The sequence below is a fragment of the Peromyscus californicus genome, unplaced genomic scaffold, assembly GCF_007827085.1.
Source record: "Peromyscus californicus insignis strain IS unplaced genomic scaffold, ASM782708v3 Scaffold_13__1_contigs__length_99412109, whole genome shotgun sequence".
Taxonomy (NCBI): domain Eukaryota; kingdom Metazoa; phylum Chordata; class Mammalia; order Rodentia; family Cricetidae; genus Peromyscus; species Peromyscus californicus.
The window spans coordinates 87,835,949-87,846,494 of record NW_026294424.1 but is presented as its reverse complement, the minus strand read 5'-3'; the positions used below and the strand labels follow the sequence as shown (position 1 = coordinate 87,846,494).

General features: G+C 39.3%; 1 protein-coding gene across 1 annotated transcript; it reads left to right on the top strand.

Annotated features, from left to right (window-relative positions):
* Window positions 1-7,767: 7,767 nt before the first annotated feature.
* Gk2 (glycerol kinase 2) lies at window positions 7,768-9,432 on the top strand. Its single transcript, XM_052735999.1, has one exon. The coding sequence runs from the start codon at window positions 7,768-7,770 to the stop codon at window positions 9,430-9,432; it is 1,665 nt and encodes a 554-aa protein (XP_052591959.1).
* Window positions 9,433-10,546: the final 1,114 nt, after the last annotated feature.

The window sequence follows — 10,546 nt, the reverse complement described above, 5'->3', positions numbered from 1 at the left end:
GCAATTTTCACTGGGAAAATAACATAGAACATGCATGTGCACACAAGCAGAGACACTCAAAAATTCCAAGATTCAAATATTTAGAGAATTCCTTTTAGATCTGAGAATATTAAACTTATTGGCTTGCCTGTCATGAATGCTAACCTAGAATGCCAGGGCTTCTGAATGTGAATTGCAGTGACTCCCATGGCCCATACTTAAAAGAGAACACGAGTAATAAACCACAGTAGATTGCTTTAAATTTTCCATTCTTCATTAGAACAAAGAGGGAGAGTGTGTGAGGTGATTTGTGGTCCAAGAAGAGGTCTTCCAGGTGATTGGATGGCATGGCTCTCAACAGCTGGTCCAGCACATTTGGGAACAGCATGTAGAAAAATGCATCAGTGTTTTGAAGATTGCCAACTGTGATGATGCGTCAGTTAGGACACAGTATGAAATAGTCAGATGGCCGAGCCACAAACAATGTGAACAAATGCCCTTATCATCCGGCCACACACTTAAATCAACACTAAAAGGAGTCTCAACTTTTAGTAAAATCTAACCTGTCACACTGAGTCCTACTCTTGTGATAAAATCAAGAAGTGGTACAGATACTTGGGTATCTGAAATGGTGGCTAGGAGCCAACAGTTAAAACAGGCAGCTGTTAGTTGTTGCTTTTTTTTTTTCCTGAGATTTACAAAATTTATAAAAAGCAAAAGAAAATGCCTACAGTAAAATGACAAGTATCTTAATAAAAATGCTACAGAGCGGATACTTTTAACTCGATTATGCTACACTGAATCTCTGAGTGACTTTCTGCCTCTCAGTTGCCCAAGAACAAGAAGTTGCATGGAATGGATTTGCATTAATTATTTTTGTGGCCCCCATCAGCTTATTTTCCCTGTTTCCCCCTATTTTCCCATCAGCTATAGTTTCCCAGCTGCTACATTATTGAGGCTAATTGTCTTTCAAAGGTCCACGGGTTAAAGCGGTACTATGGGAAGAGAGAGATATTTAGGAGGTAGAGCCTGGTGGGAGGTGCTTAGGTCATTTGATGACATGATAATGGGAGGTTCCATTATCATAGCCCAGGGGAACAGTTTACTCTGCTATGCATTCATCCACAATTGCTACACAGAAAGCCCGTTAAGAGCACAAGCAATGGATGCACCCAATCAGACTGGACTCTCTAAAATTTAGCCAAAATAAATCATTTCTCTTTGAAAGTTAGTTATCTCAGATACTTCGTTACAGAGATGAAATAACAGTATACCAACATTTTATTATGGACATTAGCAAACAAATAAAAAACTGAAAGAACTTCATCACCACCACCACTGTAAGCATCATGTAGATCCCACAACCAACATTTTATTATAATAACTTCCTTACATCTTTCCATCTACCTACTCTCCTCCTAGTCATTATTCAACCTTTCTTAATATGTTAGATTACAAAACTACTAGCCTACAGTTCATCCAGAAAGCAAAATTTAAATTATCTTGATTCAAGAGATGGAGGTCCTCAGTAATGCATGATGGACAGGGCAGGTGGGCAGTTGGAGCACTAACCTTTATACAGAAGTGGTTTGGTTACACATGGTGGTTTGGCTTTTATGTTTGGTCACTGCCCACTCTTATGATGTCTTCAGGAAGAGGCTGTCCATACACACTGCCCATCTTCTTCAACCTGGCCTAGTGGCTGTCTATCAACTTCTCCTATATCTATGCCATGGTTTCTGTGATGCTCAGTATACAATTACAAATTGATACTGAGATCTACTGAAGACCATCTTCTTACAGATGGGTGTCACTTTGGGCTCCACTAAGGACAGACTAGTGAGTCCAAAAGCAGCACATTGCCTTGGATGACAGCATTCCAAAAGAGAGCTGTGGGTGTCAGGATGGCTGAGCCATTTAAAAACAGATGCCAATGGGATTCACTGAAGATAAAATGCCAGGCACTTTTCCAGAAAGGCCAGGTGCTAAGTTGAAAATGTCTTGTGATGTCCTGAGCTACCAGCAACACCATCCACTCTTCCTGATAACTCTCCCAGTTGTGAGATGTTTCCCTTGACTGTGTAAAGTCCATATTTTCAGAGTACACAACAGAACACAAGAAAAGCAAGAATTAAAAGTACCTCCAAGGGCTTCTACTGGGTTTAGTATCTCTACGACTTTTCAAATTAGCAAATCACCAAAGCCATAGGTAAAGTGCAAGCTCAGCAGTAAAATTGGTATACTAACTTTAGAAGTTATCTTAGAACCATTTATTTCATCAGACAAACCTGGACAAAGGCTTGATAAGGATGGGAATTTTGTTATCATTTTAAACTTGCTGGAAAGATATTTTTAATTGGGAAACTTAAGACATTATTGATTATTCAGTGTAATACAGGTAAGAACATAATGATAGGACAGCAAGGTCTTTGTGAAGCCCAGATACCCTTTTGAAAGAGACACTGGTCTCCAGCTGAACTGCACTAACCATGCCTGAGCTCATCACCAGGCTACGATCCCAGATGCCATCTGTCTCAGCTTGTCTCTGATAACCTAATGGAAGTGAATATTTGTGAACCCCACCTGCTCTACTTTTATTAACCTCTTGCTGTGTTCATGGTGAGCTCTTAATACTTCTGCATTTTATAGATAATTTTAATCTGCACAGAAATTTAATTTCCCTTCTCACACCTTTGTGTACAAATTTAAATAACCTTCTCCAACTAGAAGGCCAAGCAGTTTCCCCGAGCCAACAGGAGCTCAAGATCATTTTCTGAGGCTCAGACATGGAGAAGCAAATCAAGCGTTTTCCTTGCAGAAGTTCCCAGGTCCTAGAAGTTGAGATTTCCTTCATATTATAGTTTTTTTTTTCTGAAATAATGCCCTCCTTCTGTCTTTTGTTGATAAACCTAATAAAGGTAATTAACCAACAAACCTATATTTCTAAGAAACTCCCAAAGTGAAACTTCAAAATTGCCCTTTGGGTGATAACTGATTGCATATAACCATTTATAACGTATGCTAAACTATTATGTAAAAATAAATACAAATAAATTATCTTGACTTTATTGTAATTACTTAACTAAGCAAGGACCATAACTAGTGGTGCTCATTAATTCATTTAACAAATTTTTTGAGTTTGTAGGATTTGAGACAGGCTATAAATAAAAGATTAAATATAATAGCCCAGTTCCATGTCCTAGAGTAGACAGGGAAAAAGAAATATTCAAATAAATTGATCTCTAAAACAGGGTGTGTACTGGAAGATAATTCGTTAAAGACAAGTACATTTAGTTGGTATGGTTCTAACCTAAAAGCTGTAGTGGATGATATTTTCTGTATCACTGTATTATTGCCTACAATAAAACTCATGTATAACAACCCTCAAAACATATTTGTTAAATTATTGAATGAATGGATGAATTTAAAACTTTATAATGTGGATACTGATAAAGATTTTAAATTCCAAAGGAGTTGTAGCTGAGTGTGCTGTTACCTACTATAATCTGATCATTTGGGAAGTTTAAACTTTTTAACTTTCGATTCAGTTGTCTGAAAAGCATTCTTTGTCAGCCAATTAGTCAATTTTTAAAACTAATTGTGACATTTATCTGATCATTTAATGGCTATAACTTATCATCAGTGAAATTGTATAAACCATTTTATAATCAGAACAGAAGGCTTTATAGTTAAGTACATAAAGAGAATTTTCTTTTTTTTCTTTTCTTTTTTAAATATTTATTTGTTATGTATAATAGCCAGAAGAGGATACCAGATCTCATTACAGATCATTGTGAGCCACCATGTGGTTGCTAGGAATTGAACTCAGGACCTCTGGAAGAGCAACCAGTGCTCTTAACCTCTGAGTCATCTCTCCAGCCCCAAGAAAAATTTCTTAAAGGCAGTCTAAGACTTAATAACTAATGGGGATGAGAACATTGTTTGCCTATTTTGGTGTGAATAGGAAGAAGGGATATAATGAAAAAATGGATTAAATCATTTTCTTATATATTTATAATTTTGTACCTGAAATGTCTTACTGCCGTCGAACACATGGGGAGAAAAATTAATGCAATTTACACACTATATGGCATAAACACATAGTACAATAAACTCACAAGTGGCTGTGGTAGACTCTTTTGAAAAGTGAATGGAGACACAATGGAGAAAGTCTGGACCATTCCTGATCCTTCCTTACCATCCAAACTGCATTGGAATGATACCTTTCTTTGTCTCACTTTATAATCGCTGAGGGGTTTACTTAAATGGAGAATAGATCCAGTTAAAATAGTGAAATAATAGTACCAGAGTTCATTTTGTTATTTTTCTATATTGCTCTGTTTGGTTTTCATTAGGAATAAATCGGTCTTATCTTTAAGCTAAGTCAGATGTTATCTATGCCCTAGTATACAAATTGCTACCATTAATTGACTGTTAAATAAATTTTAACAGGTAATTAAATATTTTTTGTTTTGTGTCTTTGTTTTTTGAGACAGAGTTTCTCTGAGTAGCCCTGGCTGTCCTGGAATTCACTCTGTAGACCAGGCAGGCCTCGAACTTGGAGATCCACCTGCCTCTGTCTCCCAAGTGCTGGGGATTAAAGGTGTGGACGACCACCACTCAGGAAATTAAATATTTTTTTAATCACCAACTTTACAGATAAAAAAATTTTAAGTTTTCATTCAGTGGATATTTACTCTGGCCAACATGGAATAAAAGTGAACAAAAATATAAGAAATCATTTATAAAATTCATGACAGTTCTGCATAAAGTGCTAAATGCCAGGGAATGAAGAGTGAGTCTTAAGAGTCTTAGAGAACCAAGTGCTGTGGGCACTACTAGCTCACTGTCTTGTTTTGAGCCACAACATAGGGATGTGTCACCCAGGGGGAGCCCAGTGGAAGGGAATGACAAGGATGCTGAGCTGATCTTTCAGAGACACTAAGGTACTTAGTTCAGAGCACACAGAGGGAAAGAGAGCTGTGTAGGGCAAACATCTGGGTTTCTTTCAGAGAGCACCCAAAGGATTCAGCTGAGTACTGATCAGTGTTCTTTTGTGAAGAAATCGCTTGATGCCGCGAAAAGATGCACAGGAGAAGGCTAGGAAGAACAGGGTCTGATATCAGTCCAGGACTGGGAGCTAAGACTGTTCCCACCAGCCACAAAACATCATTTGCTTTGGACACTGTGTAGAGTTCACAGAAAAATGTCTTTAGCCCAAGGAGAACAATCAGTCACAGACTGAGCAGGGCCCATATTTCTTCTAACAATTTTGCACAGTAAAGCAGGAATGTTATGGACTTGAACTTGGGCAGCTCTAAGCAGGGAACCCAAACAGCTGTTTGGTTTTGGTTTTGGGGTGTGTGTGTGTGTGTGTGTGTGTGTGTGTGTGTGTGTGTGTGTGTGTGTGTGTGATACCCAGAAGAGATGGTTGTGTAGCCATTCCCCATCACGCTCTATGATGTTTTCACGCTCCCCCTCTTCTATGGTGATTTTTTAACCTTGGGAGAGACAGGGTGTGATGAACACCCCACAGTTACTTTTTCTCTGTGCAGAGGCCAGTTTTGAATCTCTGTCTTAGCCACTGTACACTGCCAAAAGCAGCTGTTCTGATGAGCAATTCGACCTGCACTAGAGAGAGATGAATTCAGAGGGGAGTCTGATACTATGTCCATTTAGAAAAAAAAAAAGTAGGTTCTTCCTAGAACCTATGGCCTGAGCTATGGCTTCTTGGGCAGGTTTATAGTTCTAAGCATGAGTTACATCCTGGGCGGTGGCCCTTAAAATCCCATTTGAAAACTGTTGCTTCCCCTCATAATGTGTACATCACTATTGCCCCAATGTTCATATCTGCCTAAATGTGTCATTATTCTAGCATTCTAAGTTCCCAGCCGGGTTAAGACTTGATAATTTTTCTCCCCCAGCAACCTATGTAGGACCATCTCATTCTAAGGCACCCAGCAGGAGGGAACTTCCAGGTCATTTCCATCTTGATTTCTTCAGATCCTGGGACCAAGTTGAGTGGAAGGGGTTCATGTGGTGTCACTCCTAACTGAAGAGAAATTGTCAGTCGATGGCTACTAGAGAGGAAGAATGAGTTTTCTTTATGAAGATGGTCCAAGATAAGTTGCTTACAGTGTAGTGGATGACCCTACATCCATGAACCTATATAGGCAGGATTAATTTTAGACTCAAAGGGTTATTAAAAGAAGATAAAGTAGGAAGAGGGATGGTGTGATTGGAGAAGAGTCGTCGTGGAACAAGTGGATATGATCTAAGCATATTGTTTATGTGTATGCAGCAATCAAAGAATAATTAAAATAAAACAGGACAGCTGGGAAGAAGCAACTGTTTCCAGGTGACTTACCGACATCTCAGAACAGAACAAGGAGTGAGTGTGCCCAGCAGTCAGGTAAGCAATCCAAAGTGCCTGGCATTTAATTAAAAATTATCAGACATGCAAAGAATCATGGAAATACAAGTCATAAGAAGACAATCAATAAATCAAAATTGAATAGAAACTGACACAGGTTTTAGCAGAAAATGAAGTTAAAAGCTATTCTAACCATATCCCACACATGAAAGAAAAGTTCAGTAGATGTTTTAAAATCCCCAAGATAAACTTCTAGGAATGAAAGCTACACATGAAGTGGAAAAATACAGCAGATGAACTAACTTCAGATCTAGACACTGGAGGTTAGTGGGCTTGGAGACAGAGCAATTATAAACTGTACATTTAAATACAGACAGTAAGATCTTTTTATAACAAGGAGAATGCCAGCGAACTTGTAAGACAGATTCAACATGAGGTTTGAGACACTAAAGGAGCAAGCACAGCGAAGAAACTATTTGGAGAAATAATAGCCAGAATTTCCCAAACTTGATGGAAGCTGTGAATCTGCAAATAGGTGACACCGTGAACACCAAGCACAGAAAGGGCAGAAAACTAAACAAAAGCAAACAACAAAAACGCCATAATGCGCACCACAATAAAACTGATGGAAAATACCTGCTACAAACACACACACACACACACACACACACACACACACACCCCAAAACCAAACAGCAAGGATGAAAACCCTGCAAGTAGTCAGAGTAAAAGCAAGCAAACTAAAAACCAGAATGACAGAAACACACCTAAAACAGGAAGTGAAGTTATTGGAGTAACTGCTCCATGGTTCTTAAAAGCAAGGCATGAGCCGGGCGGTGGTGGCGCACGCCTTTAATCCCAGCACTCGGGAGGCAGAGCCAGGTGGATCTCTGTGAGTTCGAGGCCAGCCTGGTCTCCAAAGCGAGTACCAGGAAAGGCGCAAAGCTACACAGAGAAACCCTGTCTCGAAAAACCAAAAAAAAAAAAAAAAAAAAAAAAAAAAAAAAAAAAAAAGCAAGGCATGAGAGAGGAAATTAGAATTCTATACCCAAGACAAATTAGCTTTCAGTATTAAGAGAAAATGCTTTTCAATGTTGGAGGAATCTGTGTCCCATATATTTGCTCTATAAGAAATGTTAAGGATATTCCACAGGTAGAAAGGGAGAGAGAACAGATATACAGATTCCCCACACACAAGAGTGAAGCACTTACTAAATATTTTGTTATAAATCCCTGGAAATGACATGGAGAAGCGAGGGGCGGGGCTTGGGCGAGGGACTAATAGGTTAGCTGAAGCTGTTAGGCAGGCAGCTGCGCCTGCGCACTCCGGCGTCTCTGACTGGCTGTTGTGCCTCCTCCAAACCGGCATCACCAGGGAAACGGTCCCTGAGCTGCAGACTCCACTAACCAGGTTCATGGCCGCCTCGAAGCAAACAGCTGTGGGGCCGTTGGTGGGAGCGGTGGTCCAGGGCACCAACTCCACTCGCTTTCTAGTTTTCAACTCGAAAACATCAGAACTTCTTAGCCATCATCGTGTGGAACTGACACAAGAGTATCCACAAGAAGGATGGGTGGAGCAAGACCCCAAGGAAATCCTTCAGTCTGTCTATGAATGCATAGCGAGAGCTTGCGAGAAACTTGCTGGAGTGAACATTGATATCTCCAACATCAAGGCTGTCGGCGTGAGCAACCAGCGGGAAACCACTGTGATGTGGGACAAGTTCACGGGAGAGCCTCTCTACAATGCTGTGGTGTGGCTCGATCTCAGAACCCAGTCTACTGTGGAGAGTCTCAGTAAGAAAATCCCAGGAAATAGCAACTTTGTCAAGTCTAAGACAGGCCTCCCCCTGAGCACTTATTTCAGTGCCGTGAAACTGCGGTGGATGCTTGACAACCTAAGACCCATTCAGAAGGCTGTTGAGGAAGGCAGAGCCCTGTTCGGAACCATCGACTCATGGCTCATCTGGTGTATGACCGGAGGCGTCAACGGAGGCGTCCATTGCACAGATGTAACAAATGCTAGTAGAACGATGCTTTTCAACATCCACTCTTTGGAATGGGATAAAGACCTCTGTGACTTTTTTGAAATTCCAATGAACATTCTCCCAAACGTATGCAGTTCTTCTGAGATTTATGGCCTGATGACATCAGGGGCCTTGGAAGGCGTGCCAATATCTGGATGTTTGGGGGACCAATCTGCTGCCTTAGTAGGACAAATGTGCTTCCAGGAAGGTCAAGCCAAAAACACATATGGAACAGGATGCTTCTTACTATGTAATACAGGCCAGAAATGTGTGTTTTCTGAACATGGCCTTCTGACCACAGTGGCTTACAAACTAGGCAAAAAGAAGCCAGCATGTTATGCATTAGAAGGTTCCGTTGCAATAGCTGGTGCTGTTATTCGCTGGCTAAGAGACAAGTTTGAAATTATAACGACCGCAGACGAAGTTGAAAAACTTGCAAAAGAGGCAGGCACTTCCTATGGCTGCTACTTCGTCCCAGCCTTTTCAGGGTTATATGCACCTTACTGGGAACCCAGTGCAAGAGGGATCATCTGCGGTCTCACTCAGTTCACCAATAAATGCCATATTGCCTTTGCTACGTTAGAAGCTGTTTGCTTCCAAACTCGAGAGATTGTGGATGCCATGAACCGCGACTGTGGAATTCCACTCAGTCATTTGCAGGTAGATGGAGGAATGACCAGCAACAAAATTCTTATGCAACTACAGGCAGATATTTTACGCATTCCGATAGTGAAGTCTGTCATGCCTGAAACAACTGCCCTGGGAGTCGCCATGGCAGCTGGAGCTGCAGAAGGGATAGATGTTTGGAGTCTTGAACCCGAGGATATGTCTGCAGTCTTGATGGAACGGTATGAACCACAAATCCAAGCCACAGAAAGTGAAATTCGTTATTCAACATGGAAGAGAGCGGTGATGAAATCAATGGGTTGGGTTACAGCCAAGGCTCCTGAAAATGGCAACAGTGCTGTCTTCTCTTGTCTGCCCTTGGGTTTTTTTATAGTGACTAGCATGACATTATTAATTGGAGCAAGATATGTCGCAAGTTTTGAAGAGTAATTTCAACCACAGATTCCTAAGAAGTGACAGCTTCTTATAGAATGAATTCTGTCTTTTAGTGTGAGGTCACTATTATAGGTTTACTTTTTATTTATAAACCACTTGCTACAGGACCAATGAGGGCCCTACAAATATAATTTAAAATAAAGAGATCACATTAGAAAAAGAATATGTAAAATCTCATGTGTTTTTAACATCAATAGTTAAGGTTGTCATGATGGGAGAAAATCACTTTACTGTTTTTCTTTTCTTTTTTGGTATTTATTTGACATATAACACGTACCTCTATCTCATATGGAGAAGCCCATTTATAAATTCAAAGCACATGGCAGCCAGTAAGTCAGAGGAGGCATGTCTTGACCACTACTGATGCAATTCCTTTGGGTTAAATAGGCATATATGTGTAAGGTAATGTATACATATTATTTACCAAGAAAAGAGTTTCCTAAAATGGTAGTACTTTATCTTAAACATACGTGTCACATCCTAGCATCAAAATTTAAAAAATAGAATATATAATTTATGTTGAAACAATATGATTTCATTACTATTTCTTATGTACTGTACTTTTTATTGACTATCTTAGATCTAAGCAGAAAAATAAAAGGCTATAGATTACTGTAGCAAGTATTATTTTCCAGAAGGAGATTATTGAAACAATTAGTATCTAAGAATAAAAAGAAAGGTTGCAAAACAATAAATGTAAGTGTAAGTTTTAAACTCCCCATGCTTTGTAGTATGATATTTTAAATTATACTTTAAAATGCATATTACAAACCATAAAGTACAAGGAAATTTTTTATCAGTCACTTAAATATCTAAGTTAGAGCCATAAAATACTCAATTGATCCTAAAAACAGTATAAAACAGTTAAAAAAGAATATATAATAGGTAGGAAAATATTTAAACATAAGCATGCTGAAGAACACATTAACTAACTGTAAATGGTCCAATTATTCAAAATCAAAAGCAAGATTATCAAATTAAGACAAGCCTCAACTATGTATGTTCATCCAGAAAGCATTACACATATACAGAAACAAATATTAAAAGAGGAAGGATTGAAAAAGATACATCATGTTAAAATTAATCAAAAGAAATCTGAAGTGCTTAT